Here is a 19,976-nt window from a genome sequence, read left to right as displayed (position 1 = left end):
AACTTATGCGCTTTTGTTTGCCCCTCGCTCCCTTCCATCTTGGGTATTTTTCCGATTCCGCTTTACGGGTAAGAGTGTGCGTGTGTGTGTGTGTGTGTGTGTGTGTGTGTGTGTGTGTGTTTTGGGTTACCATCCACCATCCATACCAACAAAGTTCCGCTTTCGGTGGAAGGCCCCTCCCTCTCCCTCTCTTAATTTGTGGTTTTTTTTTTGCATATCGATATGCCTTTGCCTTTCCTTTCTGCCTCAGCTCTGCCAACAACCCATTTATTGCGTTGTTGTTGTTGTCTGCTTTTTCTGTGGCATGCTGCGACGATATGTCAATGTTCTATATGCCTGACTGATTTGACTGAACCATAAAAAAAAGAGACACACAAAGAGAGACACAGAGAGAGAGAGAGAGAGAGAGAACTGTTGCTGTTGCTGTTGTATGTATGTACATAAAAACACGATCAACTGTCAACTTTTGTAAACTTCCGGTTAGTGTTTGGCTCTGGCCTGTGGCTCTGACGATGCTCTGCGGATCGTTGGTTCGGGCCTAATGGATTCTTTCTTTGTGGGTACCCTGTATGAGAAGAGGGTATACTGGCTAATTGTTTATGTGAAGATGTGAAGTGTATTTATTCTTGTGTAGGAGGATGAGGAACAACAGAAGACAAAGGATTTTGGATCGTAAGATCTTCCAGATCCAGATCTTCCTAAATAGGAGCCAAGAAACTTGAAAGCCACAACTTTAAAAATATAAATATGATTTATTTTTGGTTTGTTTAGTTATTGATTTTGCAGATACCGTTACAATTGAATAGATATTTTGTTTGTTTTTATATTTTAAATGTTTGGTTAAGTAGTTGTGGGATTTCAAGGTACGATAAAATCTACTTTTCGTTAAATAAAATCTTTAAAAAGAAGAAATTCAATTACCAGGTATCCCCATAGCCGATACTTCGACTATTAAATTGTTCTTGGCTTTGTTTTCGGTTCAACAAAAACTAATGGCAACCCAGAATACAAAATAAAAGAGAGCGAAGGGGATACAAGTTGTTCAACTCTTTTGTTTTGAAAGGTAATGATTTTAGTTCTATGAATTTCGGTGTGTCCACCGGTGGGTCTGTTGTTTGCACGCACTGAAAGCTTCTGGGGGATGATTCTGCTTTACCGATTTCCCTGCCTATGTGTGCATATGTATATCGAGAGTGTGCGATGGTGGTACGTACGGGGGAGGGGGGTATGCTTTGGCGCCTGTCAATTAGTGGCCTTCTGCCTTTGCTTTTGACTGAAGCGATTGCAGTTTTCTTCATTTGTTTGCCATTGCTATTTGGTGTTTGCTGTTTGCTATTTTCTTCGCGCTAATCAAATGCTCAAACATCATTGTCGTGTCATAAATTGGTATAAATAATGCACATGGCTGATCACAGCACAAGTTTTAACAATAGAAATCATTCAGCTTCAGTCGTCTACCATTTCCCATCTCCCATCCATCCCATCTCTCTCTGGCATCATCTCCGGTTACCCGAACAATCACTTTCGGCATTCGGCAAAGGTTCAATGCTCTGTCTGTGTTCGGATACACTCTCGTACATACATATGTGTGTATGTAGTGGAAGTTCGTGCAGACTCCAAGCCGATGGATGTTGATGTTGATGATGGTCACATCGCATCGCAGCATAACAGTCAAAACAACCGAAAAACTGATGATGACAGAAAATAAACAAGAAACTATAATGGCTACAAGCCGAAGCAGCAAAAGCAACAGCAACAGCAACCATCACCATAATAGTAGCAACAATGTTGCTGCATTTGGCCTTATCGAAGCTGTGGCAGGCCACAAAGCCAATGGCACTCGCAACGAAAGAGATGCAGATGGAGTGGGGGAGCCAAAGAGCACCATAAACATGGCTTACTATGGTGACACTCGACGGTGCCTTTTCTTTATTATTCGTTGTTATTTGTTGATAGGGCAACACTGGCAGTGGGAATCAATTGAGAAAAGAAATTCGCCTCGGGTGACACTTTTCAACGCAGAAATTTAAGTTCTCTTTGGGGTGGGTAAGTTCATACTACTTGGTATAGTACAATTTGTTGAAATGTCGAGCACATATCTATTTAACATTAATAAATTTATTTGTAAGTCTCTAGAACGAAGACTGACTACTTTTTAATGTATTTTAAATGTTACAAAATGTAAAAATGAATTTAAGAGACAGCTTCTTATTGGTCCTGGAGCTAGTAAAATACTCGTAAAAGTCCCTCCTTTGCAGTTGCACCGATTACTAGCTTCCTTTCGAATCGAATCCCTCTTTCAAAAACAATGATTACCAATTCCTAAGAAAATTGAATGCAGGAAATTAACACAAGCTAAAAAGTGTAATTAAATGCAAAATTATCAACAAAACAAAGCCAAATAAAGTGCGCAAAACCAGTGCGTGCTTGTGTGATGTGATCGTGTGCTGCCAGTGTTGCAGTTGTTGGCCTGCACACACAATTATCATCATGTGCACTGCACTGCGTTCGTTGTATTTGAATGATTTCACGGCAGTGTAGTCTATTGTTTTCAATTTTGCAATACTACTCGTATAGAAAATGCAGAAACAGCAGCACAAAACATGCAAACCAAACTTTTTTGCTTGTGTTCTGTTATTAGTGCCAGGGACACACTGAGAGCGTGGCCAGTGTGGCCACACATTTTGATTTCTATTGAATCGAAACACACACAATTTACTCGTGGAAATAGCGGCTCGGCTCGCTTATGTCATCCCCGTGATTTGTGTTGCTGTTGCTGTTCAAATGTATAATAACAAATGCTCGCAGAATGTGTGCTGTGTTAGCTTATTTCTATAATTAAATAAGCCATCGAATCGAAATGCTTTGAACATGACAAAATACCGCAAATACTCGTACTTTTGTGCTTCCCTGCAGCTGTTTTGCCGCTTTGCGGCTAATGCAAACAATTGATACTACATATACCATATACATACTTATACCAGATTCTTTATCCGACAAATGAGGCATGCATATCTCTGAGGCGTTGTCTGATTCACTTCTGAATCGAGAAGCTTCCGAAATAAAGCCAAAAACAGGCCCGAAAGTTAACACAAGTGTTTTTTTTAGTAGCCAAATTGTCTACGGAATTTGGTGTTTTATTATGTAATAAAAATAAGTTATAGATCCCCCCTCCCCAAACAGAACTCGTTTCGCTGGTTGTCTAAATGTTGAACTTGATTGCGAAATTATATAAAAATGCTAATCGTGTTCAGTAATCGGTTCGGATTAGGCTATAGAATCTTTGAGACGCCTTTGAACCTGGCCCCCCCCTCGATCGATTATGCATGTGCATAAATTACTATACAGACAAACTGTAAATTATATGGCAAATTAGGTGGAAGGGAAGGTAGAAGAAGCAAGCGGTTGGCCTTTAAATCTGGATTTTGCTCTAAAATAAAGCATGGAAATGGTTGAGACGATGTCTGCGAATGTGGGAGAGGGAGGGGAAATGTCTTTGAACGACTTAAGAATGCTACAGAAAGGCAGTCTCTGTGAGGGAATGTTTATAAACGATATAGTAGAAGGCACCTGCCTCGATTGGGTCTCTGCTGAAGGACTAACGGAGCTGTCAATCATCAATTGCACTGTTCAATAACTGCTCTCATATGGAATTCTTTCTATCAATTCCCTCCCACAGAGACCCCCTTCAATCGCTTATCTAAAATGTATTATTAGCGCATTATAAACAATGCAAAATGGCAAAGAAAAATCTTGAGAAAGAAAACGTAGCTACACTTTTGAGCCTTTCACATTTTGAGAAACGTAAATATTCAAAAGAGAAAGAAAGAATGACAGAGAGATAGAGAGAGAACCATCAAACAGCAAAACCCCTCCATATTCTCCATTCTCCATTCCACTCTGTCGTTTTGGAGTGTGAAATTGTGTTTATTCGCGGAATGTACGGGGGATTGCTTCGGTATTAAGAACTGCGTCTCAGACTTTTTGGAAGTGTAAACACAATCCATCTGTAGGCCTTGCCTTTCCTTTCTTGCCATCCTCCAGCTGGTGGGGGAAGGCAAACACATAAATGAAATTTATTAATTAAGCGCTAAGGAAAAGAAAACCAAAAGTGCGAAAATGTTTACACAAAAGCGAAAAGGGAAGCGAGAACAGGGCGAAAGACAGCTGCAAAAATACGCGCGAGCCAGCGAACGTATTTTATTTACTTTTTGTCCAATGAATGAATTTTATTTTTCTCTCGGATATTTCGCTCTGTTTCAGTTTTCAGTTCAGGGCCAAGGGGGCGTATGATTGTTATTAATAAATGTGAGCTGATAATGTGACAGAAATGTGCCAAATATACTTGTATTATGCATCATTCTTATGTATATGTAAATGTCCGATTTTCTTGGTTTGAATTTTTCACAGCACTTTCACTTCTCATGGTCGTCATCGTCATGGCTTAAAAATAAACGAAAATTGCATGAAATATATGTATTCTCAAGCAGAATTGACATTGAAAATGTTGGAGAAATAAACTTTTAAGATAAAATAAACAAAAAAGTGTGTACAAATATTTATATAGTGACGAATCTGTTTATAGCCCAGCTTTTGCCCGTTGATATCGCGTAGATTGCAAAATAAAAAGTAGCCATAGTCGTTAATTTAAAATGTACTATAGCAATAAGCAATGAAATGAAAAATAAAGACGCAAAAAATACAATCCATAAGGCAAAGGATAAATCCCGTTCGTAATTTATTCTAATTTTTAGACTTTAAAACGTGAAATTTGCTTATTTCGAGACAGAGAGCGAGAGACACCTAAAGCTCATTGTTGTTGGAGGCTAGAAGGAATTGCCGTGCTAGATCAACAGAATGAAGGAATTAGTAGAGTCTGTATGTACATACATTTTGATGTAATTCGTGTTAGGATTTCCTGCGCTTCTCACGTAAAATTTAATGAGAAGAGGTCCGGCTTGTGGAACTCCTTTACTCTCGCATTGTTGTCGCGGTTGTTGAGAGAGTAATGGGAGATGAGCAATTGCGCATCAAACATCGAAGATCGAGAGATCTTCAATCCCTGCGTTCATTGTTTATGCTTATTCTTTTACATATGTGTGTATGTATGTAATACCCTCTTATTGGGTAAACAGAATTCACACAATATGTTAATCCCAATGCCACACATAAAACCAAAACCAAAGTCACAAATTAGCATAATTTTGTCTTGGACAAAACTGTTAAAAAATCAATGTATAAATCGGCGAAACTGCTGAAGAGTTTAATGACATTGCTGATCCATAATAAACCCCCTACCCACCCCCCTTACTCTCGAAATTTGATTGAGTATTTTGTCAATTTCATGCTCAAACACCATCCATCCATCCATTCATCTATCCATCCGTCCATCCATCCATTTGGAGTGTGTTTCCCATTTCATAATTTTATACCATAATCTCGTAGCTGTAAATACATTTCAGTGCATGAGCTGCGGAGGTGCTTTTGTTGTTATACAATATCCATGCAAAGTTATGAAAGTTTTTATACCTATAATAATATAATATAATTTATATAATTTTCGTTCGGGTGATGATTTGTGGAGGAACAGATAAAAAATGTGGAGCGAACACTGAAATAAAATCATAAAAGGTTTTGGCGGATTGGTTGATATTTTTTGATTGCGGGGTAATACATCAAAAAGGGGTTGTGCGGGTCAAGTCTAAATATTTATGAGAGTGCTGTAGTAAGTTAGATTATTATTTAGTAATTCAGTTATATAACTGGGATTCAGTTGAAGAGAAAAGTTGGGAGATTCTGGGAGGGTTTTGCTGAGAATTCTTTATACGAAATTTCTCTGTAAGAATTCTTTGTACTAAGATTATCTATGGTAGGATCCTTTGTATAAAGATTATCATAGATTATCTTAAGGGTAGATTCTTTACAAAAGATAGATTTGATTAAAAATAAAAATGTTTTATTTTATAATGACAATTCCAAATTAGTTCAAGAATATCTTCATGTTGCCAAAATTTTAAGAACATCCCCTACCCTCCCCTTAAAAATTGACATCAGAATATTCTCCGCTCAACCGCTACAACAATCTATCCGTTGGAATAAACCCAAAAGATTTCCATCCGCTACCGTGTGCTTCTGTTAACCCAATTTTTCCCCCCGATCTCCAGCGTCCGTCGCAGTCACGATCTTACCCCATTCTCTCTCTTCTTCTGGCTCTCAAATCGGGGCGTTAGATCATCTTTAACCATAAAAAAAGTAACCGTAGAATTTTCACACTGAAGTGTGAAGAGTTTTCTAAACTTTTCATTTGTTTGCGCTCATTTGCCGGCAAAAAAAAAAGAAAAAGAAAATTTTCTTTCCAAACAATGACAAAATCGGATGATAGTGCCAGTTGTTGGACAGTTGTAAGTGGAACGGTAAGCAAAGTTAGCCTCGTTACCACACTGGACACTGGATGACACTAAAAGATACTCTTGAAGTATCTCTGGGAGTAGAATTAACTCCATCATAAATAAAGAAGTTGTATTCTATCATCAGATTTCTACACAAAAATATATTTTAATGCGTTTTTTGTTCACTTTTTTGGTTAATTAACGCCACTATTTGGGGTTTTCTTTGGTCCATTTGATTTTATTGGCCCCTAAATGATTATCGAATGTCTTTAGCGGTTAATGTTCCCCATGGGGAGTGGCATTGCAAACGCCTCTCAGAAGCTCTCTGAAGAGATTTTATTAGTGCTTAAGGCCTGCTGCCTACTGCCTGTTTCCTTGGTTAATTATTGAAAACTATTGCTTCAGGTCTTTGGCTTATGGGCATTAAAGAACGATCTTTAATGGTTGTGATGGGGAATTGAGAAATGATCTTAAACTAAGAGAAATGATGATGAAAATAATATTGGTTTCCTTTCTTTATCTTTGCAGATCCCAACGACTAATACCGCGACCGCGACCAAGATATTTCCCCCCTCCGACACGACCATTTCAAGAGGTAAGCTGATGTCCAAATATGGGAATGATACTTTCTTCTCGAAAGTACAGAATCCCCCTTGGGATCCATCCACTCAATCGAGCAAAAATGTTAGGCCCAAGGGTCGTTAATCAAAAGGCATCACAAAATAAAACGCACAGTTTGCTGTCTCACACGGGGCATTGCATCATTAACGTTGAATCAGCGCTGAAGGGGCAGCACTAGTATCGTACAAGTATCTGGCGGATACGTGCGCATGCATACCTGCCAGATACAGAGATACTTATAGATCCAAGCGTCAGCGGTAGAGCGAGTGCTGCGAGTGCAGTCAAACAGCGTCAAATTGCATTTAAATTGAATGAAATTAATTTGACAGGCGAGTTGTGTTGAGTCCCTGTTCCCTGCACCTTTGTCTGCCTTTCAACAAAGCGTTATAGTTACATGTGTACAGAGATACGCATGCGAGAGATATGCCAGATACCAGATACAGCTACAAGATACACAAAATGCAACCAGATGAAAGTCAGATCAGATGCGGTGTGCACACATGTCGAGCGAAATCAAAATGACAGGCCAGACCATACAAAGCGAAAGATACAGATGCAGATACAGATAGACAGATAGAGAGAGAGAGAGAGAGAGAGAGGGATCCAAAAGAATCAGGCGCATTGCTTCTAAACGCATCCACCAGATACAATAACTATGGCAGGCCATAGGTAGAGCCCAGCCTCCTCCTCAGTGTGTGGTGCTCTGTGTGCTTTCGTTTTAAAAATAGCTCGGGGAAAATGATCTATGCCTATGGCTGCCAGTCCTCCCCATCACCTCTCCTCCCGTCCCCTGTCCATACTTCTGATGATATATTTTCATCAATGCTTAGTTTCTGTCGAGTTCTGCATCCGTATCTGCATCTACAACTGCAACCGCAACCGCATTGCATATGGGATCCATGGATCCGTGGACCGTGTGGGCGGCGTGTTTTTCTCTGTTTTCTGCATTTTGATTTCCTTCATTTATCAACACTTTGCTGCCAGCTTTTTCTTCCGTTAGCTTTTTTCTCTGCAATAATAATTTCTCGCCTTGCTCTGTCTCTGCCTCTGCCTCTGTTTCTGTGGCGCCTCAAGTCTTTGTCTGCCTTTCGATTCGTTAGCATCTATCTATCGTTCACCTACAATATACTACTCGCAAGATATGTATCTGCAATGTCTAGCAATGACTTTGGCAGGCAGCTAAATGAATGATTGCCATATTCGTTGTCATCTTTTTGGGTCCACGAATCTTTCTCACTCTGTCTCTCTCTCTCTCTGGCTTTGATCTTTTGTATGCAGTGTGGGATTGGGACTCGGATTGCGATTGCGATTGGGATTTGGATTGGGGGGGATTGTCTTATAGAACGATTTCGTTTCGTTTCATTTGCCTCGAAGGTTACACTTCCAATGATATATTGTGTGTGTTTTTGCACGATTGGTTTTGGGGATGTCGGATCATTTGTTGGTTTCTTCTTTGGTCTAAGATTCGATTTGTTATTGATTGTCTTCTGTTTGTTTGAGGTTGCGGATTTTGTGTTGAATAGCTAGTTCATTCGCTTATACATATGTAGATTTGTATGTGTTTTATAATCTTGAGTCATTCGTTAATGAGTATCCCGCTCATCCGAAAGTGCTGATTGGTGCTATGAACAGATAGTTAGAGTCTTGCTCATCAACAAAACTAGATTAAAACAATGTCCATTCGAATGTGTAGGTAACTATCAACATTGGATTTAATTATTTTACATACTCGTATGTATATTTAGTACATATGTACTTCGTCGCTACCTTCACTTTCTTTGTAATTTTCCGCTTATTTTACGAGACCAATTCTTTAGCTTGTTATTATTATACGCGTTTATCCAAACATCCCACAAAATGGATGAAATATATTATCCAATACCAATATACCATAAATATACATCCACCTTAGTTTCGTCTGCGAAATATTATAAACACCCGCTTTGGTCTATGGAAATGAACTGCTACATCTCTTGGGCATCTACAAAACTCTTGGTTTCAAGCAGACGATAGCTTTATCTCATGGTAGATCTATGAGATTCTACATATAAATCCCTCAATGAACATATCCCACATTAGGTACAGTTCCGCTGCCTCTCTTAAGCGCAACCCGCGTGGTGGGACTGTTCTTCCATTCCGTTCGCAATCTCCCATGCCCTGCCATTTTCGGCCATTAGGTTCAATTGTTTATCAATTCGCAAACACATTTTGAACACCATTTGAAAATGCCATTTGACCAATTTGGCCATAAGCACAGCCATTAGGCATACAACATTCCTTTCCTTATGGCACATTCTTTTGTGGCACACATACATATTTTGTGTTTTACGGGTGGGTGGCCCACACTGTTCGTGCCACACCCTAATTAGCGGTACTTATTATATGGCCATCGAGTGCTCGCCGCTGGATCGCTAGATGAACATTCTAAAACCAAATTTAATTCCTCTTTTGGGGCTGACTTTTGCGAAAATTACATACCTTCAAGCGATCCGATTCGATCCGACGTGAAATCATTATGAATTGACGGCCAACAGATGGCGCTGGCGATGGCGCTGGCCCCAGCCAAAAGGCGAGTTTAAGGCGTTTAATTAACCATGAAGCCAGTCGCAGGCAATCAAATGCAAAGCGTAACCACAGAATTGAAATTAAGTAAGAATCTAACACAAATGCCAGATACAAGTACAGATAGATGGATGACGGAGCCTGAGAGCCACAGTCTACAATTACAATACAAAGTTTGAAATTATTTCGCATATTCGTACGAGTACGAGTACGAGTGTGTTGGCTCGAATGAGAACCGAACCCCGTACAGAGGCAAAAGCACGGCTAACACGTAAGACGTGACGGGGCGCGGCAGAGTCAGCTTCAGAGTCAGAGCCATAGCTGCATTTGTATCTTTGTATCTCTCTCTCTCTCTCTCTCTCTGTCTATGGCAATTCAAGACGCGTAATTGTTACACCCTGATTACGCGACCGCAGCGAAAACGCCAAGAGAAATATATGTACGAGTATATGAAAAATTAAAAGCTTATGAGATTTTCGCTTATAACGTGGCAGGTTGGCAACAGATAAAGATTAACTTCCAAATACAATAGACCTCTAGACTCTTAGACCTTACTACCAGATTGTTCACATGAGTCGAGGCGAGTCTCCGCCGCCCCCTCCTGCTTCGTGCCACTGCAATTGTTGCACAAAGATTCGCCTTTTCGGGGCGTTGTGCGTGTGACTTAAGAGGTAGACTCTGTTGCATGCTTCGTTGGGTTTCTCCGAAGGTATTTTGCATGACATTTGGGCGGCGGAGGACTAGAAGGCAAAAACAGTCAGAAGAGCAGGGAATGAAGCCTTTAAGCTGCATGTAAAGTTGATGTAATCATGGGATGCAGAAGAGAACTTGAAACTGATTCAATGGGAAGTTTTTTTAGATTAGAAATGTAAAGAATTTCAGAGATGAAGCTATTCATGTTCCCAAGATAAGAGGTCTTATAACTATTTTTGAAAGGTAAAAGATTCCTGTATAAAAGGTATTCTAATGCCACTTGACGGATAAACGACGGCATACTCCTATTCTTATGAATATTTTTAATATTTTCATTTAAATACATTCGAAATCTGTGAAAAATACTCTTACGGATACTTTAATTTATTTGACAGCAACATTTGCATACGGCTCCTGCCATCTTTTTCATTACATTGCATTCCGTTTCCATTGCTTTTCCCATAAATCAAACCCTTATCGGTCTTCGATCGCCTCGTACGAGTGGACCTGAGAGAACATCGATCGATTGTCCCACTAAACGCAAAAGCGAAACGAAAACTGTTCCACTTCGGTGGATAGAAAAAAAAACAAACAAAACAACGACCGAACCGAACCGAACCGAGCAGCAACAACAAAATAATAGTTTAAAGGGAAATTAATTTTGCGCGATCATTGCGCTGATTCTACTCATTGAATTCTCTCTAAATCTCATGTACATATGTGTATGTACCGGTAATTGTGTGTATGTATCTATGTTTGTGAGGAGTATCTGTATCTATAGAGAGGAAGAGCGACTTGAAGAGAGAGGGAATCCGAATTCGAATGAAACTGAAATTAAGTATCGATTGAGCAGCAATTTGACTGGAAACTGGAACTGGAACTGCGACTGGGGCTGGAAGAGTGTGGCAAATGATCAAACGAGCATAAATTATAGACCATATGGCAACGCCACAACAATCCGGGGCATCGATTGGGTGGTATGGTGGAAATGAATGGAAATTAATGAAATCAGCAGTTAGGGGCGGAGGCCAGTGGCTCTAAAACTTCACTTAATTATTGTAAAGAGAGTTAAAATCCCATAAAATACGATAAAACATATATGTTTATTTATTAATTACTCGTAATAAAGATAGCCCATGTCCAAAACTTAAATTAAAATAATGGAGGCATTCTTCTAACTAAAAGATATATTAATTTATCAATTGGGAACTTATTTTATATAAGGATGAAAGTTATTTTCCATCCATCCATCTAGATTCTAGAAGAATACCCCATCCATGGTTATCAAAACTCTCGTTCCCTAAAGATTTCAACTGTAAATTGCATTCTATAGTAGTGCCTCTCCTCATTCCCATTCGTTTGTCATGTTTTATTTTTGTTTTCTCATTGCTCAAACACCACCATCTTCATCATCATCATCATCAGCAGCATCATCCTCTGCATCAGCGTCTAGTCTGTTTAAATCTGTTGTTGGCCTTCGCCATGTGTCACGGTTTCGCAAGCATTGGCTTTGAAACAAAAACAAAACCAATACAAAAAAAAAAACTATAATACAAAAAGTATCTTTTGTTTGCTTCATCTTCATACCAATACATATACATTTGTTCATATGTATCTGTGGATCTGTGTGTTTCTATTTCTGTTTTGCACATTTAACAAATGCATTTGATTTTAACGAGCTTATTTAATGTACAATAAAACAATAAAAATAGTGGAAAAAAGTGTTGGAAAAGCAACATTATAGAGGGGCAATCGGCGGAGGAAAACTTGAGCAATATTTGAAGAGGGAAATAACGACTTGTGCAACTCAATAGATTCCTTCTGGTGTGGAAATGAAGTGGGAAATGGCATATAATACTCGTAGATCTCATCTCAGAGATGAACCATGAAATCATTGCCACCCGACCAAGTTCAAGCACAAACTGAGACGGAGGCATTGGGTAAGGTAACCCCGATGACAACATCTGCAAGCCATCAAGCTCCCATCTGGGAGCTGCCGTCACACATTAAAGCTATGCCGGTATGCCGGTATGCCGGTAGGCCTCACAGCCACAGAGGAACCAGAAATCAAGTCTCTGCTTAGTCATCGAACTTGGCCTAATGCAAAACACAGGCAGCGCTCGACAGCCAACAGTCGAATACGCGACTACCCGACTTGAAGATGACTCAGCCCCCAAGACACAGACCTAAAAAAAAAAAAGATACGAGAAGAAATGTGCTACCAGTTTAGCATCGAGTAGAGGAGAAGATCGAAGATCGAAGACCGAACGGAGAACGGAGAACAGAGAGTCCAAGATGATGGCCTGCTGCTTCTGCTGCTGTCCTACTCCACTTCTTCTTTAAGCCAAGATTTCGTTTCGCTTTGCTGTTATGCCCAGTCATGGTTGCCCGCCCTCAACAGGCATTGCCCCTCAGGAGGAATACCCAGATACAGATACAAGGAATATACAGCATGTGTACACTTGTATCTAATGGATGCAGTGCACTGAAAGAAGCCCTTGACCAATAGGCACTGTAAAATATACCTAAATTCCATTACTTCCTCTCCAAATACAATCTCAACGATCTCGGGACGATCATTAATGTCATGCACACACAATGTCAGTTGTTTTTGCAATTCTTGGGCATTCTCTTTGGCTGGCTTCGCTTGTGCAAGCCGAGCATCAATGTGCCGAGCATCAATGTGCCGAGCAAGGACGTCCTACAGAATGTGTAAACCCAGACACAAGAATGTTTGTGGCCCCGCTAAGCTGCAAAGATATTCCACTGATCGATGTAAAGGAACATCATACCCGTGGATTTCTCGCAGTGCACTTAGCAACATTCCTGTCCCGTGTATACCTTCCATGCGAATACGTGTACGTGTTGCGGTGTACGCTCTCAATTAGTTATTCATATAACGTGCTAAACACAAAAAATGTAAAAAATAATAAAGAATCAGCACACAGCACTCGGGTCCTCCTGCGAGTGGTACTCCTCTCTCTCTCTCTCCTCCTCTCTCAGGTTGATTAAGGCCCGCATCCAGCCGCATTGGCTACTTATGTCTGCAAAGGAGAGGCTCATCTCCATCCCCATCCACAGATACATCTACCTCTGATACATCCACATCTTTAAGCACATCCCCCCATCCAAGACTCGGAACATTGTTTGCCCGTGTCTGGGCTTTGACAAAACTTTGCATGTCATGTTGTCATTATGGTTCCTTACCCTTTTGCTTCCACACAGACAGACAGACAGACACACAGACAGACCCCAAGCGGATCCTTTGAGTCACATTGTTTGTCTACTACTTTGGTTCGGCTCTGAAGCTCTGAAACTCTGAGGCCTCCATTTGCCTCGGCTTGGTGTCTGCCTGCAGCCGGATATTCATAGACATTATAGGCACTTATCATCGGTTTAGGCTTCACGCCTTTTGTCTCTCAGAGACCCCCAGATGGTGGCTCTCAGCTCAGTTTACTTAGTCTTTCAGCGCTCCCTCTCTCTGCCCCACGGCCTTAGCAAACAGCGATCTCTCTCCGGCTCGGTGCTGCTTTAAAGTTGTCAATGGCAGCGGCGGCGGCTCATCCTCCATTACATGTTGTAAATATTTTGTCAAGCTTTAACTTGAGAAGTGAATCAGAAGTCTGCCTAAGAACTCATTGAGTATCTCGGTTGGATGGTTGTTGTAATTGAAGCTTCACGTTTTTAGCTGAAGATGTAACTACGAGTATAGAATGGTTTTTGTATGAGCATAAAGCAGGAACTTCTTCTTAGAAGTTCTTCTTCTCTCTTTCTCCACAACCAGCTTTATGCCAGTGAGACTCAGTTGTGATTATCGTGATTAACATAAAGCATCTTCATTTTCGTATTCCTAGTTCCTAATCGTATGTTCTCTGATCGAAACACTGATTCCTCGCACACTTTTACCTTTACAACTTTATTCTCCACCACTTGCAAAGGCTTAGATCGTATTTGGGTCATGCTGTTTCATTCGCTGGAGGGGGGAGGTCAGACCCAAGCCCCCGCACACACACACACACACACACCTTCAATATATGGCACAAGCAGAGCAATAAAATTTCATAAATTGCAATCTGTGTCAATGGGACACAATGCGTCCTCTTTGTTTATGGGATGCAGCTCGTAAAGATACAACTTCTATCCGAAAGATACTGTGGCGATCCGAAAGCGTGTGTACCAATAAAAATCAAAGCCGTAAAAGCTGAACAGAAATCGGTTATGTTATTGATTCGGTCTTGCACTAATTGTTTATGGCGTTGATAATGGCCAGCAAAACTCTTTATGGCCAAGAGACCAACATTGCATAATATCTGGAGTCGACACCAAACAAATTACAACAACAAATTGTGAAATGCTGTAATAATAAGATACAAATATAATACGTGAAAATAGTTGGGTTTTTTGTTGGTCAAATCGGTTTGGCATTAACCTTTGGCATTATGCTTTGATATTTCTGATATTACATACATACATATATCTACATATGTATTTATGTACATATATATGTACGGATTGGTTATGAAATTATTTGTATGTTTAACCCACGCCCCCGCCTCTGCCCACCAAATGTCAAGTGTATTGCAGCTAGCGATGTATGGATGGATGGATGTGTGGCCATTGCACCATAGAACCAGCCGAAACTGAAAAGTATCTGACAGATACACACAAGTACACGTACACGTACACACGTCGATGGCTTGACTGGTTGCTTGCATGGCTCTTGCCTAACAAGCGGAAAGCAAAAACATAACAGTAAAGTAAATTAAGTAAAAACCACACGGCAGCAACAGCAGCAACATCAGCAACAGCAGCAGCAGCAGCAGCAGCAACAGATAAAAAGATACATAGATATACGTACAAATGCATTGACTGCAAACCGGACAGAGCCAGAGTTTTAGGATTTGGCTTGATGGGAGTATATGTTGGTCAAGAGTGTCTGAGAATAGTGAGAGAGAGAAAGATAGACTACAGCTACAGATACAAGAAAAAAGTGTTGGGTGGTTGGTGGATTGGTGGGGGAGGGGGACCGTCTCGTAACAAAAGTGGCTGACCTCGAGAATACTCGCTTACGTTAGGAGAGCCATAGAAATCACTCATACGTCTCCGTTCCTCCCCCCGAATGTATCTCTGGTATCTGTATCTGTGTGTGTTACTGCTTCTAAGTATACTTCGAGAGGCGAGTTCATATGCCTAAAATTGGTAGCTTGCCGCACACAAGATGGTTGGTGAGATATTCTTTTGGGGCGCAGAGAGCAGTTAAGTTTTGTTTATCCATCCATCGATTGTGGTTTGTTTCTTGATGTCTATGTCGGGATGTTGGGAATTTACGTCAATGGGAATTTCATTAGCGCCTCTTTAGGCGCTCTGGACGCCAGACGGGTTCTTGTTTCGGGGAGATTTGTCCACAGTTGTAGAGTCACCATATAGAACAATGAATGTAGATACTTTTCTGTTGTTTAGGAATCATTCAATCATTCCTGGTGTTGAAAATATTCTAATTTGTATCTTGTTTCTTTCTTTTCTTGCAGATTTTACTCGAAACATTGACAATAATTCAATTGGACCAAAATTGGTAGGTTTATCTTAGCAATACGGTTAGGAAATCTTTACTGGAATGCGTTTTAAAAGGCAGGGTATCTCAAAGATGAACCTAACAGAAAGGTCTAACTGCTCCAAAGTCTAACTGCTTAGTCTAAGAATGGTCCTTCACTCCAGAGAACGCTGAAGAAGGGCCAGGAGGTGCCAACCATAAGCACGACCAAGTCAGCGATAGAAGGCCTCGGGCTGGCGAATGATAGATAAGAAAGGACGAGGCCGTGCCTCTAGATCTAGCGATCTGGAGGATCAGGCCAGTGTGCAGACCAATAACACGTGGCGGAGTTCCACAACCTGCAGAACATCGAAAACTATGTACAAAGAGCGCAATGGAAAACTTAGTCCCTACTTACTGCACCTTCCAGGGAAGGACTGTTATTGGAATACTCACAGGTGACTGTCTGACTCTCCGGCTCTCTGTGACAATTTCAAGAATGGTTATGTTCAATCTACGGCCAAGAGGTGGTCAAAGACTTTTGCATACAAGAAATGATATCGAACTCTACTCTGCTCTGCAATCTCCATTCAAGATCTAGCAACTCGGGTGCTTTGGCGCAGTGCAAATCCAATCATGTGTCTGGCAACAGAAGTGCAAAAAATTTTGCATACGAGTACAAAAAAGTTCGAGTACGAGTACGTGTAATCATTAGTGGCAACTATTTCAGCCGACAACGGGCATCCGCTGGCCAAAGCCAGGCAGCCATTACATCACCTATTTGCGTCATTATGGTTTCCTTTCAATGAAAAAATAAAAAATGTATAGAAAGAAATTCTTAATTGTATTTAAAAAAATATGCTTAATTAGCTTTTCCTTTTTAGTAGATCCTCCACATAGACACAACTGACATTTGTATCGAATTGTGGTTTATTATAAACGATATACTGCTATGACAACCGCTAAGAGGGCTTAGATCGAAAATCCTTGACTATTTGTGGACCCTTTGGGGGTTAACACAAAGTTTAATCGAAGAATATTGAATTATTACTTACCACAAACGGACATGAGTGATTGATGTTGGAAAATTCCTTGAACAGATTATAGACTATTTTGATATATCTCCTCCGCATAAATTGGCAAACATCGATGGTTCCCGTCCATAAGCCATGGCTTGTAGCCATTTGCCCTTTTGAACACCTTCACATAAAGTGATACATTGAAGTTCGGATGCAACCCATTCATATTGAGGTGTACTTTGCCTCGACTGACGGCAGGATTTTTTGTTGCTCTCGCAGACGAAGTTTGTAAACTTGAAAACGACCGCATCCTGTGGAATATTTGTTACTTTGTGAAGGCCGCTCTCCTTCTGAAAAATCCGAAGAGATCACTAAAAAGCAGCTTGGAAAAGCGAGACAGTGAATTTCCGCATAAAAGAATCACCAATTTACTTCTCAAGTCTCGTGTTCTCATAAGTCAAATAAGTCAAAATGGATCTATTTTTCATTTTTAATTGAAATTGCATTAAGGTACTCCACATATACAAAACTTACATTTTTACCGAGTTGAGACTTCTTATCAAAGTGCCACTGAATCGATATAATATAATCGCCCGTCGCAAATGGAAGTAGTTTCCTTTAATTTGTTGGTTGTGGAACTTGGAACTAGATAATACTTATAGAAACTAAACACGTAGGGCCGGATGTGATTAATGTTATCCATACATTATCGTAACAAAGGGTGTATTTCGCTTTCGGAAATACTGGCAGGCATTCAACTTAACGTCGCATAGCCAGGGCTCGTAGCCATTTGCCCTATTGAGCATCCTGCCATGCACGGATACATCGTGGGCAGGATGCAATACCGTTTGACATTAAGGAGGCATTCGACTGACGGCCTTCAGTCGACTGTTGTGAAACACGAACCAGGACTGGATGTAACTTTCACTTTCAGTTCGTAAACTTGAAGATAACTAGCGGCTAAAAATATTCCCAAACATATAAAGCATACCTTTATCAAAGAGTGACAACCGCTTGTGCATATAATGTATTCTCCGCTTAAAATAATTCTCAATTTAATTCACATTGCAATGATGAAATGAGGAGAAACTTCCACACATAATAAAAATTTTGATGTCATTAAAATACAATTGGAATTGCACAATACAATGAACAAACTGTATATATATGTATATATATACATATATGTAGTATATTATGACGAAGGATATCCAAAATATTATCATTGCAATCTCTTACACGGAGATTATTTGCTCTTCAGTAGATCCTCCACGAAAGTAAAACTAACGTTCGTGTCAAATTGTGGCTTTTTATTGAATAGCCACTGCAGCGACAACATATAATCCCCCGTTGGAATGGGAAGACGCAGTAGCTCGGGCTTTAGATAAAAATCCTTGATTATCTGTGGACCCTGTGATGGGGATGGTAATTTTAGATGTATATATGAGAAGTAGCCGTATCTTCTTACCACGTAGGGGCATGTGTGATTAATGTTGGAAAACTCTTTGACGAGCCCGTAGACTAGGGAAACAAAGGGTATACTACGCCTTCGCAAATACAGACAAGCATCAAAGTTGACGTCGAAAAGCCATGGCTTGTAGCCATTTGCTCTTTTGAACACCTTGGCATGAATAAATATATCGTTAGTTGGATGCAATATCGTCGCATTCATGTTGAAGGTCACTTTGGTGCGACTGACAGCCTTCAGACGACAGTTGTGGAACACGAACCAGGATTTGTTGAAGCTCTCACAGACGACGTTTGTAAACTTGAAAACGACCGCATCCTGCGAACTCTTATTAGTGCAGAACCTGTTTCACAGAATGTTTTAGGGTATATTTACATTAAAATCGAATGTAGACGTTAGAAATATTCCAAATAGAACACAGAATATTACTTTGGACTGCATTGTTCCTAATCGAACGACAAACGAATGCGTACTGAATCCCAGCGATTTAATATTCTTAGCCAGAATTCATTCCGCACGAACAGCTTTGTTCATTCAATTAAAATTCAATTTATATGAATATCAATTTCAGAGGGTATAGACATGTCCATTTGTCTGTGTGTTCATTTATCTGTCCATACACTAGTATGGATCGGATCCCAAAATATAAATGATACGCTTTCATGGAAATGCTTTACAAGGGTATATAATGCCTCGAAGCTAGGTCTCCTCCCATGCAAAAATGAGAAGTAATTAAAACCAATTTAACTATTTTGATTTTGTTTTAATTATTGCCACTACCCTCTTAATACATTAAGTTTTCGGATACATTAAGCTAATGTAAATAATGCCTACTGGTACTCAGTTTCTATATATCCTAAAAGTATGCACTCAAATGCGCGCTGCTAGCATTAATTCAGTTCAAAAGCCAGGTGTTCAACGATGACTTTGCATGAACTGACTACGAAATTATTATCCGCGTGTGGTATATTTTTCTGTAGTACTATTTTCTTCTGTGCTTTGGATTCCGTTATATCGTTGGCCGTTATTCTTGTCATCTGCCTATTCTATTCCTGTGCTCGTGTGTTGGTGAGAGAGTGCGTAAGAGACCCGAGAGGCAATTCGAATTGGTGGACTGTACCATGATGAAACTATATAAGGTGGTGAATTCCCTTTCCTTTGGAGTCTTTGGATCATTTTCATCCTCACACACATTCATTTCATCACTCACACACATGCAATCACATGGAATTTTTCTGCTGTGTTTGCAGTTGTACCAGCAAAATAAGGCTAGAAAAGAGGTCGTGCTGCGGCAATACACCACCTTGTATAGTTTCATCAGGGATTGCAATCCTAGGCGTTGCTGAGTGAGGAAAATGTCTGCACTCAAATTGCGTTTTGTAAACATTTTGCAAAGCAAGAAGGAGAGGAAAAAGAATAAGAAATAGACATGGCCGTAATTTGTCTTCCTGGGTCGGGCCGGGCCTCGAAACGGATGTAAGTTTTGGTTTAAAGTTTGCCATTGAACCGTGACATTGTAAATGAATACGAGTATAAATGACAGCCTGATAAGCCTCAATGTTCTTCATTTATTCGTATAGAATAGACAAACGGTTTTCCTTAGTTGCTCTTCAGGAGATCCTCTACGATCTTGAAACTCACCTTTGTATCAGCTGCGAGCTGTTTTTCAAGGAACCACCGTAGCGACAGCATGT

General features: G+C 40.2%; 2 protein-coding genes across 6 annotated transcripts in view; one reads left to right on the top strand and one right to left on the bottom strand.

Annotated features, from left to right (window-relative positions):
- The window catches only part of LOC111068472 (uncharacterized protein CG43427), a 76,401-nt gene that overhangs the window by 20,442 nt on the left and 35,983 nt on the right, over positions 1-19,976 (top strand). For all 5 annotated transcript variants that reach the window (XR_002607179.2, XR_002607178.2, XM_022357958.2 and 2 more), the window contains exons 4-5: positions 6,918-6,984; positions 15,794-15,837. The gene's annotated coding sequence lies outside the window, so the exon portion shown is untranslated. The remainder of the gene's footprint in view (positions 1-6,917; positions 6,985-15,793; positions 15,838-19,976) is intronic.
- On the bottom strand, positions 18,061-18,732 carry LOC111068431. Its single transcript, XM_022357897.2, has 3 exons — positions 18,658-18,732; positions 18,283-18,600; positions 18,061-18,225 (listed from the first exon to the last, which is right to left on the bottom strand). The coding sequence occupies exons 1-3, from the start codon at positions 18,721-18,723 to the stop codon at positions 18,061-18,063; spliced, it is 549 nt and encodes a 182-aa protein (XP_022213589.1). The 5' UTR covers positions 18,724-18,732.

The sequence above is a fragment of the Drosophila obscura genome, unplaced genomic scaffold, assembly GCF_018151105.1.
Source record: "Drosophila obscura isolate BZ-5 IFL unplaced genomic scaffold, ASM1815110v1 contig_4, whole genome shotgun sequence".
NCBI classification, from domain to species: Eukaryota; Metazoa; Arthropoda; class Insecta; order Diptera; family Drosophilidae; genus Drosophila; species Drosophila obscura.
The sequence above is the reverse complement of the archived record's forward strand: the minus strand, read 5'-3'. Positions and strand labels throughout refer to the sequence as shown.

Coding starts and splice junctions, on each gene's coding strand:
- LOC111068431 (XM_022357897.2), bottom strand. CDS start 18,723: ATGCAGTCCAAAGTAATATTCTGTGTTCTATTTGGAATATTTCTAACG. Junction 18,601..18,657: donor CGTCTACATTCGATTTTAAT/GTAAATATACCC, acceptor AAGAGTTCGCAG/GATGCGGTCGTTTTCAAGTT. Junction 18,226..18,282: donor ATCACACATGCCCCTACGTG/GTAAGAAGATAC, acceptor TCCCCATCACAG/GGTCCACAGATAATCAAGGA.